Below are 24,480 nucleotides of genomic sequence, written 5' to 3' on the forward strand. Positions count from 1 at the left end.
GACCCTCCAGCTCCCTCCTTTGGACTTTCACGCCCCCAGCTCCCTCTTTAGTGCTGTGAGGTCTGGTTCCTGTAACACCCACATCACTCACAGCAATTATGTTTCCTTGGGTGAACCCTCACTGGCACACGGGTAATAGCTGGAGAGGTGATGTGAGGTCACAGGAGTGTTTGTTTTTCAGATGTGCATTTTGCTGCCTGTTTGTATGCTCCAGAGAACGTTCTAATAGAGAGGGGGAACTGACAAAGGAGAGGGGAAGGAAAACTGCAGAGGCAGGGAAGCTGAGACCCAAGGCAGAAAGGGAAGGCCTGGACTGAGAGGGGTTCAGGACAAGTGGGTTCAAGCAGGGTGCTAAGAGAGGAGACAGAGTGGGTGGGTACTCTGTGCAAGGAGATTGGTGGCTATGATCGGAGCATGTGAGAATCTTTTCACTCTGTGTAGCCACAGGTGGGACAGGGGTTGGAGTCCAGAGAGGAAACTTGCCTGCTTCCTCCTGCTGCAATAGGGACCATAGATGTTTAATAGGTTTGGAAGCACAAGGCCAACAAACATAAAAATAGCCATTAGGGAGTTCCTGTCGTGGCACAGCGGAAATGAATCCGACTAGGAACCATGAGGTTGCGGGTTCAATCCCTGGCCTCGATCAGTGGGTTAAGGATCCGGCGTTGCCGTAAACTGTGGTGTAGGTCACAGATGCAGCTCTGATCTGGCGTTGCTGTGGCTGTTGCATAGGCCGGCAGCTGTAGCTCCGATTAGACCCCTAGCCTGGGAACCTCCATATGCAGCAGGTGCTGCCCTGAAAAGCAAAAAAATAAAAAGTAAAAATAAAAAATAAATAAAAAAAAATAGCCATTAAAAGGAGTTCCTTGGTGGCTCAGTGGGTTAAGTATCGGCATTGTCACTGCTATGGCTCTGATTACAGTTGTGGCAAGTGTTCGACCCCTGGCCTGGGAACTTCTGCATGTCGTGGGCACAGCCAAAAATAAAAGGGTGGTTTTTAAGAATTTTTCATGGATGATGCAATGAACACCGGCTGCCTGAGCCCCTTCCTCCCCTCTCCCATTTCTGAGAACACATGGAATCTCTTTTAGTGAGCCCTTTGGTCCATTCTTAACTGTGCAGTTTGGGAGATTGACACCCTCCTGACGCCACAGCTCTAGGTTGGTTGACACGAGTGTCCTATCCTCAGCCATGATGAGGTCAGGGATGGGTCTGTGACTCATTGCAGCCAACAGAAAGGAGGCTGCCACCAGCCAGCTCCACTTTGCAGAGGCAGTCAGCTGCCTGCTTCTCATGATCCCTCCAGAGATGTTCTGTGCCCATACCTGCAAATGTATCTTTTACTTCTCCTGAAATGTTCCTCACTTTGCTCTCTATTTGTACCTCCCTTCTTCTTACTTAATGATGTATCTTGGGGCTTTTCCACATTTGTACACATTGGGCTGCCTTTAACACCTGCATGGAATTCCATTTTAAAGATTTCCTATTATCAGTGTAAACATTCCTTCAGTAATTGGCATTTAGCTTATTTGCAAATATAGCTGCAGTACAAATTCCTTGAATGCATATCCTTTTGCACATTTGCTACATCCACTTTTGCTCCCAAGCACAGAGTCAGCCAGAGAATAAAGAGGAAACATCCAGAGGAGCAGAGCCAAGGGAACCACAGAAGATGAAGCTGGAACCCTGATGACGCATTACGCTCAGGTTTGAACTATGAGCAAAGTCAGATATACCTGGTCTGCCAGTCCTGAGAGCCAATAAATGCCTTCTCTTTCTCCAGCTAGCTTGGTTTGGGTTTTTTTTATTATTATTATTATTACTTGTGGCATAAAAAGTTCTCATTGGTATAGATGATAAAATTCTCACAACTGAAATGTGAAGTGAAAAAAGCCTGATGAAAAATGACATGGCAATTTTGATATCAATGATTTTTTTGCCTGGACCTGAGGCATATGAAAGTTCCTGGGCCAGGGATTGAATCCGAGCTGCAGCTGCGACCTATGCCTCAGCTGTGGCAATGTCAGATCCTTACCCAACATAAACATCCTTACATAAACATCTTGAACAAGAAACTAGATGAGGGTACACCAAAATGTTCACTGTGGTTGTAGAGTGACTCTAGGATATCCATGTTCTTTGTTATAGTGTTTTATTGTTGTTGTTGTTGTTTTTGTCTTTTTGCCTTTTCTAGGGCCGCACCTGTGGCATGTGGAGGTTCCCAGGCTAGGGGTCTGATCGGAGCTACAGCTGCCGGCCTACGCCACGGCCACAGCAATGCCAGATCCTAGCTGTGTCTGCGACCTACACCACAGCTCACAGTGACACCGGATCCTTAACCCACTGAGCAAGGCCAGGGATTGAACCCGCAACCTCATGGTTCCTAGTTGGATTCGTTAACCACTGAGCCATGATGGGAATTCCTGTTATAATTTTTCGAAGTTTTAAAGTTTTCTACAATAGGGAGTTCCCGTCGTGGCGCAGTGGTTAACGAATCCGACTAAGAACCATGAGGTTGCGGGTTCCATCCCTGCCCTTGCTCAGTGGGTTAACGATCCGGCGTTGCTGTGAGCTGTGGTGTAGGTTGCAGACGCGGCTCAGATCCCGCATTGCTGTGGCTCTGGCATAGGCTGGTGGCTACAGCTCCGATTGGACCCCTAGCCTGGGAACCTCCATATGCCACGGAAGCGGCCCAAGAGATAGCAAAAAGACAAAAAAAATAAAAAAAATAAAAAAAAATAAAGTTTTCTACAATAAAGGAGAGAACTTTCACAATCAAGGCAGGTTCCCTGGAAGCACAGGCTGAGACAGGGATTTGGGGAACGTGATTTGCCCAGGAAGCGTCCTTGTAAAAGGAACCTATGAGGAAGTGAGGGAAGTAGGATTGTGAAAGGAAGGAGCATGCAGGGTAGGGTTCTCAGGTCAAGTCCAGCCTTGGCCTGATAAGGGGTGGGTTCTGAAGTGCAAACTGAGCCACACAGATTTCCCCAAGAAGGCTGGCTTTTTGGGCAAGATCAGACAGTCATTGACTGTCCCTCCTTCGGGGGGAGAGGGGAGAAGGGGGGAGGATGGATGGGTGTTAACCTGTCAGGTGGATTCCTGGTGCCAAGGACAATCTGGAATGCAGATCTGGAAGATAAGCCTTATCCACCTACAAGCCTGGTAAATGTATCTGGCTGAGACCCCAACAGCATCTACAAAAATCACAAAGTCATTAAAAAAAAAAAAAAAAAAAAAAAAAAGCAGGAAGCTGCCCTTCTCAGGAGTCATGATAAGCAGCCAGATGGTGTCTGCCAGTGGGGTCGTTCAGGTAGTCAAGCCACATCCTCCATTAACAAGGTTCCCAGACAGAAGAGACGACCCCAAACCCAGTGTATCAGAAGTTTTGGATCAGCAGCACTACCTTCTTACTCTTCAATTTTACAGCATGCTAAGAGAAGTAAATCGCCAGACTGGCTGATGCTTCAGGGTCACCAGACACTGGAGAGATAATAAAAACATTACCTCATAAATAAAGAAGGAAACTTGTGTCTCAGGGAGAAATTGAATTTATCCAACATTGAAGTCCAGGATAATTACTACCAATGTGGCTGCTGTTTGTCATCAGACAAAAGTATAGTCTTTACAGTAGAGGACTTCCAGAATGGCAAATGAAAAATTGTACATTAAATGACTTTAATAAATATTTTGTAAGGAGTTCCCGTCGTGGCGCAGTGGTTAACGAATCCGACTAGGAACCATGAGGTTGCGGGTTCGGTCCCTGCCCTTGCTCAGTGGGTTAACGACGATCCGGCGTTGCCGTGAGCTGTGGTGTAGGTTGCAGACGCGGCTCGGATCCCGCATTGCTGTGGCTCTGGCGTAGGCTGGTGGCTACAGCTCCGATTCGACCTGGGAACCTCCATATGCCGTGGGAGCGGCCCAAGAAATAGCAACAACAACAACAACAAGACAAAAAATAAATAAATAAATAAATAAATAAATAAATATTTTGTAAAAAAAAATGGAGTATAGAAAATTTAGATGGACACTTATATCTCCTAATTTATGTATCTGGGCCAGCTTCTCCACAAGCTTGCCTAATTGTTTACATATTTCATATTATTAAAGTATACACTTTTAAATGTTAGCCTATGAATTTACTCTTGTTATCAAGCATTACAGTGCCGAACTAATAAAACACACAATGTCTATTGAACTACCATGGGTTTCCTATAATTTCACTTTTCTTTCAGTTTCTGTTTAAACATGGAAAGAATATACCAGGCAGAATTGTAGCTTTCTGGGATGTAATCTTCCTGAAATCAAATGAGGAGCAGTGAAATAATGACTCCATGATTTGTTCTTAACTCTCTTAATATCTTTGCATTCACAGAGTTACTGAAGTATAACTGGCTTATGCTGCTCTAAATGATAAAAATATAGCCAAGGTAAAACAGGTGATTTTGTGGTATTAAGACTAAGGAGTTAATACAAAAAATTATTTGTAACCTGTATTCAGAAAAAAATGTCAATAGTTAAAATGGAAAATAAGAGATCAAAATGAATATAATGTTTGACAAGAAATGGCTTTTATCTCTAGGGGTGTTAAGAAAGTTCACATCATTGCGCAGCAGAAATGAATCTGACTGGGAACCATGAGGTTGTGGGTTCAATCCCTGGTCTCACTCAATGGGTTAAGGATCCGCCACCTCACATCTGTCAGAATGGCCATCATTAATAAGTCCACAAATAACAAATGCTGAAGGGGGTGTGGAGAAGAGGGAACCCTCATGCACTGTTGGTGGGAATGTCAGCTGGTACAGCAGCTATGGAGAACAGTACGGAGGTACCTTAGAAATCTATACGTAGAACTACAAGTATGACCCATCCACCTGGATATATCAGAAAATTCTTAAAAAGAACATGCACCAATGTATTGCAGATATTCAAATACAAGACATGGAAACAACCAAATGTCCATTGGCAGATGATTGGATTAGGAAGAAGTGGTATATATACACAATGGAATACCACTCAGCCATGAAAAAGAACGACATAATGCCATTTGCAGCAACATGGATGGAACTAGAGACTCATACTGAGTGAAGAAAGAGAGAAACAAAAAACCGTATGATATCACTTACAACTGGAATCTAATATACAGCACAAATGAACCTTTCACAGAAAAGAAAATCATGGACTTGGAGAATAGATTTGTGGCTCCTGGGGGGAGAGGGAGGGAGTGAGAGGGATCAGGAGCTTGGGGTCAACGGATGCAAACTATTGCTCTTGGAATGGATTTACAATGAGATCCTGCTGTGTAGCATTGAGAACTATGTCTAGATACTTATATTGCAAGACGACAATAGGAGGAAAAATTACGTATACATATATGTGTAACTTGGTCCCCATGCTGTACAGTGGGAAAAAATAAAAAAGGATCCAGCATTGCCATGAGCTGTAGTGTAGGTCACAGATGCGGCTCAGATCTGGCATTGCTGTGGCTGTGGTGTAGGCTGGCAGCTGTAGCTCCGATTCAACTCCTAGCTTGGGAACCTCCATATGTCGTGGGTAGAGCCCTAAAAAGACAAAAGACAAAAAAAGAAAAAAGAAAAAATAAAAGAATAAGAAAAGAAAATCTTGTTCTTTGATTTATTTTACTGTTTTGATTGCAATCATGTTTACAAATTCTGATAATCATAAAACTTTCTCAAACTTATTGTCTGAAAGCCTCATAAAATTAACCTATTTACCTTTTTATGCAATTTATGCAATTTTAATAGGTCTTTCTGTACCAGGGGTGTGTATTATTATGAAAGTAAAGCCTCACAAAGTGCAATAAATTCTCTTCCATACCTTAAAAAAAAAAAAAAAAAAAAAAAGGCAAGCAAAATGCAAGACTGATCATCCAGAGGCCAGCTCTTTCTGCCCTTGATCTTGGCCTTCCGAACTCGCTGCTCAGCTACCGCTGAAACAGTTAACAAGTGTAGAAGTCGGTTCTAGATAACTGAAGGAAACAGGACTGGCTTACAAGTTGAAAATCACAGTTTCTGAATATAGGACTATTTTTTTTTTCTTTCTTTCTCTTCTGTTTTGATCACTTAGTGGCATATGGAGTTCCAGGGCCAGGGATCAGATCCAAGCTGCAGCTACAAACTGTGATCTATGAGGCAGCTGCGGCAACACCAGATCCTTTAACCCACTGCACCAGGCTGAGGATCGAAGAGATCCTGGTGCAACAGAGATGCTGCCAATCCCATTGCACCACATTGGGAATTCCTGAACATAGGACTCTCTATGAAAATAATTACGGAAGAAAACAATGTTTTCTATTCCTTTAAAATTCTGGAGGAGTTCCCGTTGTGGCTCAGTGGTAATGAACCCGATTAGTATCCATGAGGACTTTGGTTCGATCCCTGGCCCTGCTCAGTGGGTTAAGGATCTGGTGTTGCTGTGAGCTGTGGTGTAGGCTAGCAGCTGCAGATCTGACTTGACCCCTGGCCTGGGAACTTCCCTATGTGGTGATTGCGGCCCTAAGAAAAAAGACAAAAAAAATAAATAAATAAATAAAAAAAAGAATCTGGAGCCCTGAGCAAAATGAAAGTAGAATTTTTTTTTTTTTTTTTTTTTGTCTTTTTGCCATTTCTTGGGCCACTCCCGCGGCATATGGAGGTTCCCAGGCTAGGGGTCGAATCGGAGTTGTAGCTGCCAGCCTACGTCAGAGCCACAGCAACGCAAGATCTGAGCCACGTCTGCGACTTACACCATAGCTCACAGCAACGCTGGATCCTTAACCCACTGAGCAAGGGCAGGGATCGAACCCGTAATCTCATGGTTCCTAGTCGGATTCGTTAACCACTGTGCCACAACGGGAACTCCTAGAATCTTTTTAAATGTATCCCTCAGCTCACTACTTCTGGGTCTACTGAGGTTTTCACATCCGCAGGAGAAACCCCTCCAAGTTCGCTGGCAGCCTGCCTTATTCTGTCTTCTAAGGGGCTGGCTTGTGATTTGGGTTCAGGTGATTAGAGCAGGTAGTGAGTTGGGGAGAAGTACCTGGGAATTCCAGGTCCTCCTTATGCCCTCCCCACCCGCCCTCTCTCAGGGGATTCTCCCTGGGTCCCTTGGAATATTCCCAAAGCCCTCCACTGAATGGCGGAGTTCTGTTGCTCTGGTGACCAGTTGTCTGGAGCCTCTGCCTTGGAAGCCAAGATTCTGGGAAGAGGCAGGCTTGTCTGGCCCAGACCTGGAAGAAGGTTGCCAGGCAGAAGCCTTCAGGAGAGCATAGGAGTGGAAACTTGGTCTTGTCTGCGGTAATGCCCAGCCTTTCCGTGTTCGTAGATGTGCCACTGGCCCAGAAACTAGAAGGCAGCTTGCTGAAAACCTACAAACAAGACAATTACCCTAACAAGATGTTCCTGGCCTATAAAGGTAGAGGTGTAGTAGTTTTTGGTGGCGTGAGGTGTAGTACACGACAATCGCCGCTAGAGGCGCACTGTGACACTGCAGCGGAGGAATCCGGGCATAGCCCAAGGCTCCCGGGGCAACGCGGTCCGTTCCTGGTAATAGGATTGCCCAGTGGGGAAAAGAGCAGCAAATGTCCCCAGGCATTCTGTGTTCTCTGCCCTTCTCCGGGGGCTTCCAGGAATGTGGTAAGAGCTGTATCCTTTCTCCCAGCTCTATGCTTGCAGCCTGCGTAGTTGTTGCACTTTCTTCAATCTCTTCTTTCTACCTGCCTCCCTCGTCTGTTCTTGAACCAAGAAAGTTTCCTAGAATGGAGTTCCCGTCCTGGCTCAGTAGTTAACGAATCCGACCAGAAACCATGAGGTTGCTGGTTCGATCCCTGGCCTCGCTCAGCGATTAAGGATCCGGCCTTGCCGTGACCTGTGGTGTAGGTCACAGCAGCGGCGCAGATCTCATGTTGCTGTGGCTGCGGCGTAGGCCGGCAGGTACGGCTCCGATTAGACCCCTAGCCTGGGAACCTCCATATGCCGCAGGTGCAGCACTAGAAAAGACAGGAAAAAAAAAAAAAAAAAAAGAAAAGAAAAAGTTTTCTATAATGGACTGTTCTGGGGGTGCAGCCAGGCCTTGCCCCTGTGAAAGTCAGTGTTACCTTGGTTTAGTCACATGTATCTGTAACTCCCATGTTATCTATCATTTTTGCTGTTTAAAATTGCGTCAGTTTCTGTGGTCCTTTTAAAAAAGATGACAATTGGAGTTCCCTGGCAGCCCAGTGCTTAAAGATTCAGCGTTGTCACTGCTGTGACTTGGGTTTGATCCCTGGCACGGGAATTTCCTCATGTCTTGGGAGTGGCCCAAAAAAAATAAAAATAAAAAAGGTGAAAATTAGACACATTCACTAACAACACATTGTTTTTTATAAAGAGGGAAAAAGAAAAGGAAAGCTGTCTTTTCCTAGGCAACTCTCTAAAGCCCTAAGAAAGCCAGGACAGATCTGTGGGCTGAATGCAGAGTCCACACTTGGAGGCGCCAAGGCTGGGCATCTGAGCCCCTCCCTGTGGTTCCTCTCACAGTCTGCATGACCAGCGAAGGCCAACCCTGGGTGTCCTCTGTGGTGAGCAAGATCCGTCTACAGATCGCCCAGGATCCCTCCCTGGACTATGAGTACACGCCGGTGATGGGCATGGAATCATTCATCCAGGCCTCCTTGAAACTCCTCTTTGGAAAACACAGCCAAGTCATTGTGGAGAATAGGGTGAGAGGCAAGGCCCTTCCCTTACTCACCAAGGCACAAGGAGTGGAGATTGGGAAATACACAATCTTAAACCTGATGGAGGAGTTCTCTGGTGGCCTAGCAGTTAAGAATCTGGTGTTGAGGAGCTCCTGTTGTGGTTCAGTGGATTAAGAACCCGACTAGTATCCATGAGGATGTGGGTTCGATCCCTGGCCTTGCTCAGAGGGTTAAGGATCTTGTGTTGCTCTGAGCCACTGCATAGGCCACAGATGTGGCTCAGATCTGGCATTGCTGTGGTTGTGGTACAGGCCAGCAGCTGTAGCTCCAATTCAACCCCTAGCCTGGGAGTCTCCATATGCTGCAGGTGTGACCATAAAAAGGGGGAAAAAAAAAAAAAAGAATCTGGTGTTGTCACTGTTGTGGCATGTGTTTGAATCCATGCTGTGGGCATAGCCAGAACGAAAACAAAAGCCACCTGAAAGAGACTTTGGAGGCCCCCCCCCACCCCCGAGTCTCAGAGAGTCCCAAGTTTAGTCATTGAAGTGCAGAGCCAGGATTAGAACCCAAAGCCAGGACTCTCCAGTCCATTTCCCACTGCTGACATGCAAACTCTTTCAAGAAGGGGCTGAATCTGAAGTGGTGCTCGTATCACCATCACTCTTTTTGCCTTTTCTTGAGCCACTCCTGAGGCATATGGAGGTTCCCAGGCTAGGGGTCTAATTGGAGCTGTAGCCACCAGCCTACGCCAGGGCCACAGCAATGCAGGATCCGAGCCACGTCTGCAACCTACACCACAGCTCATGGCAACGCCAGATCCTTAACCCACTGAGCGAGGCCAGGGATCAAACCTTCAACCTCATGGTTCCTAGTCGGATTCGTTAACCACTGTGCCATGGTGGGAACTCCTCACCATCACTCTATGAGGTTGCAGGCTCCATCCCTGGCCTGGCTCAGTGGATTAAGGATCTTGCGTTGCTGTGAGCTGTGGTGTAAGTCACAGCTGTGGCTTGGATCCTGCGTTGCTGTGGCTATGGTGTAGGCCAGCAGCTATAGCTCTGATTCGACCCATAGCCTGGGAACCTCCATATGCCGTGGGTGTGGCCCTAAAAAAAAAAAAGGTTTTATGGGGCTTTTAAAAAATTATTGGTTTTATGCTTTTTAATTGCTGAAAATCAAAGGGGGGATAATATTTTGTGACCCATGAAAATCACATGAAATTCAAATTTCAGTATCCAGAAAATATTATTGGAACATGCCATGGCCATTTGCTTGTCTTGTCAAGAGCTGCTTTCTGCTATAAAGGCAGAGTTGCGAGTTATATGGCCCAAAAACCTATGGGCTCTTTGCAGACAAAGGCTGCCCATGCCTGGTATGGATGTGAGCACCACGAGGGTAGAGGGTATTCGTTTTGTTCCCTTAAGTATCCCAAGTGCCTGCCACAGTGTCTGGCACATAGTAGGTGCTCAGGAAACCTGGTTGAATGAATCCATGGAGGTGTACGTGTTGGAGCACATCACTTTGACCTCCTAGAGAAAGGGACTCCCCCTTCCTCAGGTTTGTCTGGCAGACATCACCACCTGCAGGGGCTGGATCATTATCAATCTTGTAAAAAGTGCTGTACTTCTGCTTATTTTTTGCTGCCAGGCAGGGGGTGTGCACACTGTGGGTGACAGTGGTGCTTTCCAACTTGGGGCCCAGTTCCTCAAAACCTGGCATCGGGATTCTCAAATAGTTTACATCATTTCTTCTCAAAAAGGTGAGTGGGAGTTCCCATCGTGGCTCAGTGGTTAACGAATCCGACTAGGAACCATGAGGTTACGGGTTCGATCCCTGGCCTCACTCAGTGGGTTAAGGATCCGGTGTTTCCATGAGCTGTGGTGTAGGTCGCAGACGTGGCTCAGATCCCAAGTTGCTGTGGCTCTGGTGTAGGCCGGTGGCTACATCTCTGATTAGACCCCTAGCCTGGGAACCTCCACAGGCCGTAGGTTCGGCCCTAGAAGACAAAAAAAGAAAACAAAGGGTGAGTGATAGGCCAGTGAGGGTGACAGCAGATCCCCAGCCCCTCATCCCTGATTCCCAGCTCATGTGCAACCTTCGCCCTTGTCCTCACTCTCTGATGTGAGAAAAATGGTGGTGAACTAAGGTATGCTTGTCCCTTTCCTGTTATTGCATTGACCCGCAGGTCCTTTCTCCGGTGTGTCTGCCTCCATACCTCCACTTCCGGTACCAGCTGATTGGGGGGGGCTATGTTTCCACAGAACCGCATGGACTCATCTTTCAGGACATGGGCTTTACAGTTTCTGAATACATCTTCTGGGACGCTGAGCAGCTGTGCTTGGACCCCAGCGTGCTCCTCAATGTGGTAGAGGTAGAGGTGCCCACTCAGAAACTTCTCCCCAGACCTGATTTACAACTTTCCTTTCCTCCCCTCCACCCTCTAGTCACCAAGGCCTTTTCTAGGCTTGGATTCCTAGTCCTTCAGTGGCAATCAGCATGGAGGACCACTTTTCCCAATATCCCGGTGCCATGACCTAGGTGGTAGGGGAAGTCCCTGACGAGACAGTCTCTACCTGCAGCAGGCCCCACACGGCTGTGTCTTCGTGATTGGGAACATCAGTAACTGCAAGCTGACGCAAAGTCAGTGGACAAAGTTGACGGCCCTGATGAAGGTGAGCCCACCCTGCTGCCTGACTCTCCTCCCTCTCACCACCTCCCTTCTCTTCCATCAGCCCCTTCCTTTTCTCATTCTCCTTTCTCCCACAGAGCAAGCAGATATTTCCATTTTTTGACATTTCCTATCAAGGTTTATCCACCAGTGACCTGGAAGAAGATACTAGATTCTTAGACTATTTTGTGTCTCAAGACCTCGAGTTCTTCTGCAGCCAGTCTCTGTCCAAGAATTTTGGCATTTATGGTATGGTATAAGCAGAAGGAGAAGAGAGGTCCTGGTAGTGCCACACTCAGGGTGCAATCGGCGTGTTTGACTTCTCCCACCCTCCGGAGAGAGCCTGGGCCTCCAGAGAGGGCACTGTGGAGGAAAAAGGGAAAGACGCTGAGCTACAAGTCAGGTGCTGTGGTGCAGTCTCAGCTCAGCCCCTCCGTTAAATCATCTCACACCCCTTAGGCTTCTGTTTCCTCCACTGTAAGATGAGGAGGTGGGACTTAGTGATCTTTCAGGTCCCTTCCACCTTTAACTTCCACCTTTGGGGAGTTCCCGTTGTGGCTCAGTGGGTTAAGAACCTGACTAGTATCTATAAGTGGTTTCGATCCCTGGCCTCCCTCAATCAGTTAAGGATCTGGCGTTGCCATGAGCTGTGGCTCAAATCTGGCATTGCCAAGGCTTTGGCATAGGCCGGCAGCTATAGCTCTGATTCGACCCCTAGTCTGGGAACTTCCGTATGCCACAGGTACAGTCCTAAAAAAGAAGAAAGAAAAAGAAAAAAAAAAAAAAAAAAAGACTCTAACTTGTGGCTGTTTTTTTCTGGAAAAGGAGCCTGTGGCAGCTACCAGCTTGGCTGGGCTAGGGTGAGGACCCTGTAGTCCAGCTCTCTCCTCTGCAAGGCTAGAGGCAGAGACTGAGGGGAAGGCCCTGGGAGTGGAGGGGGAAACTGAGACAGGCTGTCTGTTCCAATGCCACAGATGAAGGAGTGGGGATCCTTGTCGTGGTGGCACTCAACAACCAGCTCCTGCTGCGTGTTCTCTCCCAGCTGATGAACTTCGCCAGGGCCCTGTGGCTAAACCCTCCCACCACAGGCGCTCGCATTATCACCTCCATCCTCTGTAACCCTGCTTTGCAAGAAGAATGGTAAGGGTGGGGGTAGGTGCGGGGTGGGGCGGGCAGAGCCTCCGGATGCCCATAGTCTTGCTGATTTACCGGATGCAGTGGGTGCTTCTCTGCCTGCCTGTGTTGCCTCTCTGTTCTTTTTTTTTTTTTTTTTTTTTTTTTTTTGTCTTTTTGTCTTTTTGTTGTTGTTGTTATTGTTGCTATTTCTTGGGCCGCTCCCGCGGCATATGGAGGTTCCCAGGCTAGGGGTTGAATCGGAGCTGTAGCCACCGGCCTACGCCAGAGCCACAGCAACACGGGATCCGAGCCGCGTCTGCAACCTACACCACAGCTCACGGCAACGCCGGATCGTTAACCCACTGAGCAAGGGCAGGGATCAAACCCGCAACCTCATGGTTCCTAGTCGGATTCGTTAACCACTGCGCCACGACGGGAACTCCGCCTCTCTGTTCTTTATTGAGGAGCCACTGTGTATCAATGGCACTGGCTAAGCCAAGGGTTGCCCAACCTTTGGGGAGTGGGCAATAGAATGTCTTTGGACACAGGTCAAATTATTATTGAATTCTTTGAATGTTTCCAGATTGCAGAAGGAGATGAGGAAGCACCAAGGGATTACTACACTGGCAAAGTCTGGCCAAGAGGCTGCTTTGCTTGCTTACAATAATATGTGCTGGACCCCTGTCCCATTTCTAACCATTCCAGATGCCTGGCTCCACCACTTTTGAAGGGAGAAGAGTGGAAAGGCAATGAGGAGGTTGAGAGTACGGGGTTTGGGGGGACCTCACATTCTAATTTCTTGCTGTCCTTCCCTTGGCAGGAAGCAGAGTCTGGAAGGGATTATAGAAAACATTATGCTGATCAAGGAAAAGGTGAAGGAGAAACTCCGGCTCCTGGGAACCCCTGGCTCCTGGGATCACATCACTGAGCAGAAGGGATCCCATAGCTATCTTGGACTCAACTGTAAGTGTCTAGGAAGGGGAAGCTCCTCCCTTTCTGACTTTGTATTTGGGCTTGTATTTAAGCATAAACATCATGGATTCGTTGACCAGTTCCTGGCTTCGGAGTCCAGATTTTGGATTCTTTCCTGAGGAAAGTAGAGCTGCTTTTTTTTTTTTTTTTTTTTTTGGTCTTTTTAGGGCCACACCCGCGGCATATGGAGGTGCCCAGGCTAGGGGTCTAATTGGAGCTGTAGCCACCAGCCTATGCCAGGGCCACAGCAACACCAGATCCAAGCTGTGTCTGTGACCTACACCACAGCTCATGGCAATGCCAGATCCTTAACCCACTGAGTGAGGCCAAGGATTGGACCTGTATCCTCATGGATACTAGTCCATTTTGTTACCCTGAGCCACAATGGGAACTCCTAGAGCTGTTTTAAAGAGTCTTCTGGATCCCCATACATGCTGACACCTCCTATCCCCTGTAATCCACCCTGGGCTAGAGGGGAAACAGAGGTGACCACCCCAGGATCTGAGAGCATGTGGTCATCACCAGCCAAACAGGTGGAATACTTGGTCAAGAAAAAGCATGTCTACATCCCCAAGAATGGTCGGATCAACTTCACCTGTATCAATCCCTGCAACATAGATTACATCACTCAGAGCATCAATGAGGCTGTCTGCTTCACAAAGCCCTAAAAAGTATCTTCCAAAAGTAAATGACACTTGAATAGAATAAAAGCTCTACTCTTTACAAAAATCTTGTGCTGATTATTTGTTACTACAATTCATTTCTCTGCAAAGCTCTCTCTCTCTCCCTCCATCTATTTATTTTACTTCTAAAATTTTTATTTTATTAATATATTTTTTGTCTTTTTAGGGCCGCACCTGTGGATTATGGAAGTTCCCAGACCAGGGGTCAAATTGGAGCTGCAGCCGCCTGCTGCACTGCAGCAACGCAGGATCCGTGCCGCATCTGCGACCTACACCACAGCTCATGGCAACGCCGGATCCTTAACACACTGAGTGGGATCAAACCCTCATCCTCATGGATACTAGTCCATTTTTTTTAACACTGAGCCATAATGGGAACTCCCCTCCATCTGTTTATGAAGCATTTGTGTGACCTCAGCAAAGGGGAAGGGGAACTCATAGAAGAAAGGAATGTTTACCTTCATTGATCATTTCATGTTTGTTGAGCACCTACTATGTTAAGGCCCTGATCTGGTGTCTTAGTCTGCTCTGGCTGTTATAACAAAATATCATAGACAGGGTGGTTTGTAAATAACATAAAATTATTTCGTAGAGTTTTGTAAGCTGGGAAGTCCAAGATCAAATCTCCAACAGATTCAGGTGGGTGAAGGCCTGCCTCCTGGTTCATCAATGGTACCTTCTGGTTGTAACCTCACTCTCTGGGGCTTCTTTTATAAGGGGACAAATCCCATCCATGGGGGCTCCACCTTCATGAGCTTACTACACACAAATATTGCCACATTGGGGATTAGGATCCAACATATGAATTTTGAGGGGACACGAACATTCAGACCATAGCATCTGAGTATCAAAAGATATGCAAAAACAGGCATGATAGAATTATTTTTCTCCAGAAGTTTACAGTTAGTTGGAAGATGAACCTTAATCAACATGAAACAGAAGTGACATTTCAAGGCTGAATGTAACTGAAAAGTCATGATAGATTATATAGACAGTAAATATGTGAGAAATTTAGAAAATAATTTTTTTTTTTAATAAATGGTTTAATGTGGGCCAGAATAGCTGAAGAAGATCTCAGGTGGAGGTAGGACTTGGTTTGGCTATTGGGGGATGACTGGGACTGGGATAACAGGCAAAAGCAAGCTGGAAAGATATTCCAGGGCTGAGAATGATCTGAGCAAGGGTCCCTGGCACGATTAATATTTATTGGGCGTCTAGAGTTCCCATTGTGCCTCAGTGGTTAATGAATCTGACTGGCATCCGTGAGGATGCAGGTTCGATCCCTGGCCTTGCCCAGTGGGTTAAGGATCCAGCGTTGCCATGAGCTATGGTGTAGGTTGCAGACGTGGCTCAGATCCTGAGTTGCTGTGGCTGTGGTGTAGGCCGGCAGCAACAGTTCCGTTTGGACCCCTAGCTTAAGAACCTCCATATGCCCCGGGTGCACCCCTAAAAATAAAAAAAAAATTATTGGGTGTCTGTTATTATATGAAATTCTGCAAACCCCCAGGACACTAAAAGATATGACACAATTGCTGCTCTTATGGTGCCCTCCACCTCAGCTGGGGAAATACAACTCTCAGGGTAAAAATGGAGTTAATCATAAAAAATGACATGGGAGTGTCTGTTGTGGCTCAGCAGGTTAAAAACCTGACTAGTATCCATAAGGATGCAGGTTCAATCCCTGGCCTCACTCAGTGGATTAAGGACCCAGCATTGCCATGAGTTGTGATGTAGGCCGCAGACTTGGCAATGTGGCTTGGATCTGGCATTACTGTGGCTGTGGTGTAGGCCAGAAGCTGCAGCTCTGATTTGACCCCTAGCCTGCGAAGTTCCATATGCCACAAGTGTGGCCCTACAAAGCAAAACAAAACAAAACAAGCAGAATTTAACTCTCCTTGCTCTGGGAGAATTTCTAACAAATAGAGTGACTTCTGTGGCTCAGTAATAGAAAGTGGGACAGCTTCCACTGGCTATCTACCCAGCTATCTACCCACTTGCCTGCCTACCTCTTAGGACTTTTTTTTTTTTTTTTTTTTTGTGGCCACACCCATGGCATTCAGAAGTTCCTGGGCCAGGGATCTAACCCAAGCCACAGCAGTGACGATGCTGGACCCTTAACTGCTAGGCCACCAAGGAACTCCTAAAACATGTAAACTTTACATTATGTGTGTTTTATCACTACTGAAGACAAAAAAAAAAAAAAAAGCCACTGGGCAACAACACATCCTCCATGAATTTTTAGGGGTCTACTCTACCAAGCAACCACCTGAGCTGCTAACTACCCCTTCCTACCAGGAAGTGCCATTGAGCAGAAATTTAGGACTTTTTAAATTTTATTGGAGTATATTGACTTACAATGTTGTATTAGTTTCAGTGTACAGCAAAATGAATCAGTTATACACATACATGTGTCCATTCCTTTTCAGATTCTTTTCCCATATAGGTCACTACAGAGGATTGGGCAGATTTCCCTGTGCTATACAGGAGGTGGACCCGTTTTATTGATTGTATGCTGGTATTGGAGGGCTTCTTGATGTGATGTTGGGGATGGAACTAGCATAATGCTAGATTTTGATGGAGGAAGGGTTGGAGTGGAGAAGGCAGGGGCCGTGGAGGGGAGGGCATAGCGCAGGCCTGCAGAGACTTCCTGCTCTGCCTCTGCTTCCCCAACCCTCCCCCCATCCCCCCGCGTGCCCCTAAGTCCAGAGTCTTCAGGTCCCGAAGTCAGGGGAACTCCTTGCTCTCTCAGTGTCACTCTGCGAGGTTCACACGCATCGACTCTCTCCAGCAGTAGGTGGCGCTGTTTAGCAAATTTGGGAGCCTGGAGGAAGAAACCTGAGTTTTAACCTGGCGAAACGGGGCGCCTCTAGCCTGGTCTCACCTTCCCTCGGCCACAGCAGAGAAGTATGTGGGAGATGGAAATCTTCTTCCTTTTCAACTTCTAAAGAACTCGGCTGGCCCCAGGGAGGAGGAGGGCAGGGAGCTGTTCTCAAGTATATTTCCCACCTGTGCTGGCATCCCAAATGTCTTTGGAATGTGGTTTAGGTGAAGTCCGAGGTGGTGGCTACCTGCAGCTTGTTTGGGAGGGGCAAGGAAATTCGGAGGCATTCTCACCACTACCCCCACCCTTCCAAATAAGCCAGGCTGACTCACCCTCTACTGGGTAGGGGAGGTGGGGGGTTGGATTCCCTGGCTTTGCCTGTTCCCCCTGTTCCTAGGAGTTCCTCCCTTTTCGCAGAATGCTCGAGCTACTCTGAGGGCTCTGGGACCCCACAGTAAAACAGAGCAAACACTTAAAAACCATCTCCTTAAATGTATTTTTTTTTCTTTTCTTCCTTTTAGGGCTGTGCCCATGGCATATGGACATTCTCAGGCCAGGGGTCTCATGGGAGCTGCAGCTGCCAACCTACACCATAGCCATAGCCACGCCAGATCTGAGCCACATTTGTAACCTACGCTGCAGCTTGTGGCAACGCCAGATCCTTAACCCACTGAGCGAGGCCAGGGATAGAACCCACATCCTCATGGATGCTAGTCGGGTTCTTCGCCCACTGAACCACAGTGGGAACTCCTCTGTAAACATATTTTTAAGTGTCAGGCTTCTGTCCTGTGAGCGCAGGTTCCAGAAAGCATGCCTGCAGACGGGTCGGTGAACTGCAGGGCTTGCCACGTGCGTTGGGGCATTAGGAGGTCTCCTTCTGTCCCCAGGGAATCTGGATTTGATTGTCTCACTGGGCTTTGTCCACAACAATGACAGGATTCTGGGGAATGAAAACAACACTGGTTTGACAGCTTCAGCAAGTTTTTAGAAAGCCCAACAGGCCGAAGCCCAGAGTGCCTCTGGGGCTCCCCTGGGTGCTGCTCAGCCCTGGCACACTTTCACCCACCCACCTCTGTTTTTTCTCTGCCTCGCCTTTCCCGGGGTGTTCTCACTGATGTCGTTTCTCGCCATTTCTGTGGTTTTGTAAGCAGCCTGAAATCCATCTTGAAACAGCGCAGGGTACAAATAAATAGAAAGAAAAACACAGCTCTAAAAGGTTAGATGTTCTGATATTGGCTGAAGCTTGTGCTAATTTAAGAAAATGACTCCATCCCTTAGTCACCATAGCACCCAGACTCTTCTGCTATTCACAGCAGAAGGAAGATCTCCTTACCAAACAAGGGGCCAGACGTACACAGCCTTGACTTTGACCCCCTGCATTCCTGAGGTCTCCCCTTGGCCTCTTTCTAGGGTTGCTGCTGTTACCACCAAGCTTTAGGGTGAGGTGAGGGCAGGAGTTGCTGCATCCCTTTAACCATTTTGCTGCTATTGGGCTCAGGACCTTTCCCTTTGAAGCCCCAGGCAGAGCTTCTACAAGCTCTAAACTCATGAGGCGGGAACATTTGAAACGACTTTTTTTGTTTGTTTGTTTGTTTGTTTTGGCTCTTTAGGGCTGCACTCGTGGCCTATGGAGGTTCCCAGGCTAGGGGTTGAATAAGAGCTGTAGACATCAGCCTACATCAGACATAGCAATGCAGGATCTGAGCACTGTCTGTCACCTGCACCACAGCTCACAGCAACGCTGGATCCCCAACCTACTGCGAGAGGCCAGGGATCAAACCCACAACCTCATGGTTACTAGTTGGATTCGTTTCCGATGCATCACAACGGGAACTCCCTGAAACGACTTCTAAAAAGACTATGAGATAAGCAAAACGGAAGCGGAAAATAACATGAAACTAGGCCATCCAGGTGATAGCTTATGAATTTTTATTTCATTTTCCATTCAAGGGGCCCCTTTACCCTAGTCTCTAGCCCGCCTCAAGATGGTGTTACCAGAGTTCCCCTTGTGGCTCAGTGGGTTAAGAACCCAACTGGTACCTATGAAGATGCCGGTTTGATCCCTGGCCTTGCTCAGTAGGTTAAGGATTCAGTGTTGCTGCAAGCTATGCCATATGTTGCAGCTTGGATCTGGTGTTGCCGTGGCTGTGTTGTAGGCCAGCAGCTGCAGCTCTGATTAGACCCCTAGCCTGGGAACTTCCATACACCAAAGTAGGTGCAGCCCTAAAAAGAAAAAAAAAATGAGATAGTGCTACCAAATTAGGGTACACCCACACTCCTCTTCCAAGTCTAGAGCTAAGAGAGCAAGGCCTGGACAGAAAGAGGGACTGTATTTGTCCCCTGACCCTCTTGGAATGACCCCCTTTCAGAGCTGTCCCTATCAGAGCAATGCACCACATGGTGACCTCCACTTTCATACAAACCTGACCAGGACAGGAGTTCCCGTCGTGGCTCAGTGGTTAACGAATCCGACTAGGAACCATGAGGTTGCAGGTTCGATCCTTGGCCTTGCTCAGTGGGTTAAGGATCTGGCGTTGCCGTGAGCTGTGGCATAGGTTGCAGATGCAGTTTGGATCCCGTGTTGCTGTGGTTCTGGTGTAGGCTGGTGGCTATGGTTTCGATTCAACCCCTAGCCTGGGAACCTCCATATGCCACAGGATGGCCCAAGAAATGGCAAAGAGACAAAAAAAAAAGCTGACCAGGACAATGATCATTTTCTTATACTAGTTATAAACCTAAGCAATTCTGGAGTTCCCGTCATGGCACAGCAGAAACGAATCTGACTAGGAACCTTGAGGTTGTGGGTCCAATCCCTGGCCACATTCAGTGAGTTAAGGATCCGGCATTGCAGTGAGCTGTGATGTAGATTTTAGATGTGGCTTGGATCTGGCATTGCCGCGGCTGTGGTGTAGGCTGGCAGCAATAGTTCTGATTAGACCCCTACCCTGGGAACCTCCGTATGCCACCGGTGCAGCCCTAAAAAGACAAAGAACAAAAAACAAGTAAACAAACAAACAAAACTTAAGCAATTCTCAAACTGCAGGACCTCCCATGCACTTCCTCAATGGGTGGTCCTTCCCAAATACCTTCCTAAGGTCACTTTCAAATCAGATGATGTTCCATAACCTCCAGCACCAACTCTGGCTTTCAGGTTGCTTTTGTTTGTTTGTTTTTAGGGCTGCACTCACAGCATATGGAAGTTCTTGGGCTAGGAGTTGAACAGGAGCTGCAGCTACCCGCCTATACCAGAGCCCACAGCCATGCCGGATCCTTAACCCACTGAGCAAGGCCAGGGATCAAACCCCCATCCTTATGGGGAAAAAAAAATCACACTGTATTCATTATATCAATCGATACATATTTCAGGAAGAATTTCAAGGAAATATAAAGGGTTCACAACAGTGTTTACAGGTAGCAACAGGTTCTGAGAGTTTTAAAGTGCGCAAGAGAGGGGGAATCAGATGTATGGTGCTGTGATGAAAACATGCTCTCAGGGTAAAGATAAAGCCAACTTTCATCCTTTCTGTGAAAGAACAGGGTGTTTAAGAATTTTAAAGTTGGAGTTCCCGTTGTAGCTCGGTGGTTAACAAACCTGACTAGTATCCATGAAGATGTGGGTTTGATCCCTCGTCTCACTCAGTGGGTTAAGGATCCCACGTTGCCATGGACTGTGGTTTATATCACAGATGAGGCTCAGATCTGGCGTTGCTGTGGCTGTGGCGTAGGTCGGCAGCTGCGGCTCCGATTTGACCCCTAGCCTGGGAACTTCCATGTGTTGTAGGTGCGGCCCTAAAAAGCAAAAAAAAAAAAAAAGGAATTTTAGAGTCATTTCCCCACTGTATCCTCACAGGGAATCCTTGGTTTGATTCTATCTGTGATGAAGGAAATATATGCAGTCCAGATCTCCGCTCTGAGCTCCGCACCCACATATCCACCGGTCTGTTTACCATCCTCTTGAGCATTTCTAAGGTACCCAAAGCTCAACATGTCCCACAGGGAACCTGGTCCTTCTCCCAGGCTTCCCTATGTCAGTTAATGGCACCATCATCCACACAGCTATGCAAGCCAGCAACCTGGAGCTAGAACATATTCTCCCTAAGGGTGCAGACCTGGCCTGTCTTGTTTTCTGGTGTGTCTCTAAGACCTAGCACAGAGCACAGAACAGAGTGGGTATTTAATTCCTGCCTGCAGTCTCTTGATTGCATTCATTTCCCCCCTTCTCCACCATCACTACTCAGTCCGATCCACCTTACTACCTCTCACCAGCACTGATGCCAAAGGCTTCTAACAAGTCTCCCTTTACCCAATCTCAGTCCTTTCTTTATCTGTCTTCCATTCTACCCAGTAATCTTTTCAAAAAGCAAATCTGATCCTAAGACAAGTGTTCTGTCATAGCCTCTGAGGTGGTGTATGGTGTGTACACTACCACTCTTCCAGCCTTACCTCATGCCATGATTTTTATTTTTTATTTATTTACTTTTTTGGCCATACGCACGGCATGTGGAAGTTCCTGGGCCAGCAATTGAAACCCATGCCACAGCAGTGACAACACTGATCCTTAACCCACTGAGCCACAGGGAACTCTGCCCTTGCTTTTTAGATCCAGGCAAATTAGCCCTTTTATGTCTCCCGTCACTTGCTCTCTTCTGCCACACGGCCTTTGCTTGTGTTGCGATCTCTGCTTAGGCCATTCTTCCTCTCTTCACCTACTTAACTTCTACTCATCCTCAAGATGTTACTCTCAGAGAAGTATAGAGTATTAGGTCCTGTAGGTCCTGAGAGCAACTCTATTTGATAGAGAGTGATAGTTAAAACAACTTGAAAAATGTTGCTAAGAGCTATCTCCATAGGACTTATCATGGTTTTGTGTTGACACTTGTTTGTAAATTATTCTCTGCGTAAAACTTTTCATGACTTGGGAGAAGTTTTGTTTGTCTTCCTGTATTAAGTCAAGGATCTAGTCAAGGACCATTGACACGTGCAACCATTTGTCCCTTTCTTCATGAACTTTTGGAAAGTATCATCAAATATATGTTTACCTATATTCTTTTTTTGGGGGGGGTTGAATGTAAATTATCAGAGGACAGATCCTACTCTGTTTTTGGTCTAAAATTTATAAAGATCACTTCCAGTATAATATAAATGTTTCATGGTGCTTAATGAAAATATCCCATGAAGACAGATTATGAGGTCTCCTTAATACCCTATGGTATGGTTTAAGTGTAGTTCAGCCTGGAGACATAGTATGAAGTTTTGGAAGGCTTTCCTTACCCTGTGATAGTAGGATTCAATAAAATCAAACAGAGAAGGGCCTTTCCAGGTTATCTTCTGCCATATTTGTCTTCTTTTCTCTCTCCCTCTCTCTCTCTTTTTTCTTTTTAGGGCCACACCTGTTGCATATGAAAGTTCCCAGGCTAAGAGTTGAATGAGAGCTGCAGCTGAAGCCTACACTACAGCCATGGCCACACTGGATCCAAGTCTCATCTGCAAACTATACCACAGCTTGTGGCAATGCTGGATCCTTAACCAACTGAGTGAGGCCAGGAATTGAACCCAATCCTTATGGATACTAGTTGGGTTCATTTCCAATGAGCCACAATGGGAACTCTTCTGTACCAGTTTAAATTCCAGAAAGATTACCCATAGAATAAAAGACATCAAATACTTAGGAATAAATCTAGCAAAAGACACAGAAGACAAAATGACAAAAAAAAAAAAAAAAATGGAGAGGATTTAGACTTGAAAAGGATATGCCATGTTCAATGTTTGGAAGATCCAATATTGCAAAGATGTCAAATTTTTCCAAATTAATTTAGAATAACTCAATGCAATCTCAATCAAAATTTAAAGGGTTTTGTTGTTGTTTCTAGAATCAAACCATTGATTCTAAAATGTATTTGAAAAATACAAAGGCCCAAGAATTGCCAAGAAATCTGGGCAAAGGAAAGACAAAGCTGAAGGCTTTACATCACTAGATACTTAGATGTATTATAAAGCTATGATATTTAAGACAGCATGACATTGGTTCAAGAATAGACTAATAGTGGGAGCTGCCATTGTGGTTCACTGGGTTAAGGGCTTGATGTTGTTTCTGGGAGGATGTAGACTTGATCCCTAGCCTGGCTCAGTGGGTTAAGGATCTGGCAGCTGCAGCATCTGTGATCTACACTGCAGCTTCACTGGATCCTTAACCCACTGAGCGAAAAACAGAAAACAAAACAAAACAAACAAAACAAAACCCAAGGGATTTTGACCCTTATATGATACTATGTGCTGGGGAAAATTTCCTGCTTCAATGAAAACTGCATTTTCTGTGGCATCACCTTTGGATAGTAGCTGTTTTATGATGCTGTAACTTGGAGATAACTAATAGCAATGCAAAATTCATGAAAATTGATTCTGTCTGGTGAAGGGAGACATGCCCCCTCCCCCCGACCTTGGGAAAACCAGTTTTGTTTCAATTTGCACATTTACATCAATAGTCCTGATCTATACATGTGTCTGTTTTTTGGATTCATATTGCTACAGGTTGAAACACTTTGAAACTTTTAAATAAAATTTAACATGTGTTCATTTTTATATCTGTATGAGTCACGGTTTTTTCTTTTTTTGGAAAATGATCTCTTATTGATATGTGAAAATTAATCCCAGCTGGATTGCTAACCTAAATGTGAAAATAAAGCAGTTAAGCTTCTAGAATATTATAAAGGAGACTATACTCATGGCTTTGAGGTAGCAAAAGATTTCTTTTTTTTTTTCTTTTTAGGGCTGCACCTGTGGCATATGAAAGTTCCCAGGCTAGGGGTCCAATTGGAGCTACAGCTGCTGGCCAACACCACAGCCACAGCAACTCGGGATCTAAGCAGCATCTGCAACGTACACCACAGCTCACGGTAATGCCGGATCCTTAACCAGCTGAGCGAGGCCAGGGATCGAAACTGTGTCCTTATAGATGCTAGTCAGATTTGTTTCCACTGAGCCACAACAGGAACTCCTGGTTGCAAAAGATTTTTTTTTTGCCTTTTCTAGGGCCGCTCCCGAGGCATATGGAGGTTCCCAGGCTAGGGGTCCAATCGGAGCTGTAGCCGCCAGCCTACACCACAGCCACAGCAACATGGGATCCGAGCCGCTTCTGCAACCTACAGCACAGCTCATGGCAACACCAGATCCTTAACCCACTGAGCAAGGACAGGGATTGAACCTGCAACCTCATGGTTCCTAGTCAGATTCGTTAACCACTGAGCCATGATGGGAACTCTGCAAAAGATTTCTTAAGACATAAAAGCTCTAACTGTAAATCATTGATAACTCATATTTCATCAAATGTGAGAATTTACTTTCACCCCAAAACACACACAGAGTGAGAGTGGATATTTGCACTAGATTTTTTTGGAGTCCTTCTTGTGTACCAGTAGTAACAAACCCAACTAGGATCCATGAGGATTTGGGTTTGATTCCTGGCCCCACTCAGTAGGTTAAGAATCCTGCATTGTGGTGAGGTGCATTGTAGGTCACAGATGCGGCTTGGATCTGGCATTGCTCTGGCTGT

The 24,480-nt window shown here is 46.4% G+C and overlaps 1 protein-coding gene and 1 pseudogene across 1 annotated transcript; both read left to right on the forward strand.

Annotated features, from left to right (window-relative positions):
• LOC110256912 lies at positions 3,269-3,563 on the forward strand (annotated as a pseudogene).
• GOT1L1 (glutamic-oxaloacetic transaminase 1-like 1) lies at positions 7,296-14,132 on the forward strand. Its single transcript, XM_021076150.1, has 9 exons — positions 7,296-7,410; positions 8,514-8,695; positions 10,319-10,430; positions 10,933-11,042; positions 11,251-11,343; positions 11,438-11,588; positions 12,314-12,479; positions 13,276-13,418; positions 13,953-14,132. Exons 1-9 carry the CDS (start codon positions 7,296-7,298, stop codon positions 14,093-14,095), a joined length of 1,215 nt encoding a protein of 404 aa, XP_020931809.1. The 3' UTR covers positions 14,096-14,132.

The sequence above is a fragment of the Sus scrofa genome, chromosome 15, assembly GCF_000003025.6.
Source record: "Sus scrofa isolate TJ Tabasco breed Duroc chromosome 15, Sscrofa11.1, whole genome shotgun sequence".
Lineage (NCBI taxonomy): Eukaryota > Metazoa > Chordata > Mammalia > Artiodactyla > Suidae > Sus > Sus scrofa.

Excerpts from the sequence above, each read along its gene's own strand:
- GOT1L1 (XM_021076150.1), top strand. The coding sequence starts at position 7,296 with ATGCCCAGCCTTTCCGTGTTCGTAGATGTGCCACTGGCCCAGAAACTA. Across the intron at positions 11,344-11,437 it reads AGTTGACGGCCCTGATGAAG|AGCAAGCAGATATTTCCATT; the intron begins GTGAGCCCACCC and ends TTTCTCCCACAG. Across the intron at positions 12,480-13,275 it reads CCTGCTTTGCAAGAAGAATG|GAAGCAGAGTCTGGAAGGGA; the intron begins GTAAGGGTGGGG and ends TTCCCTTGGCAG.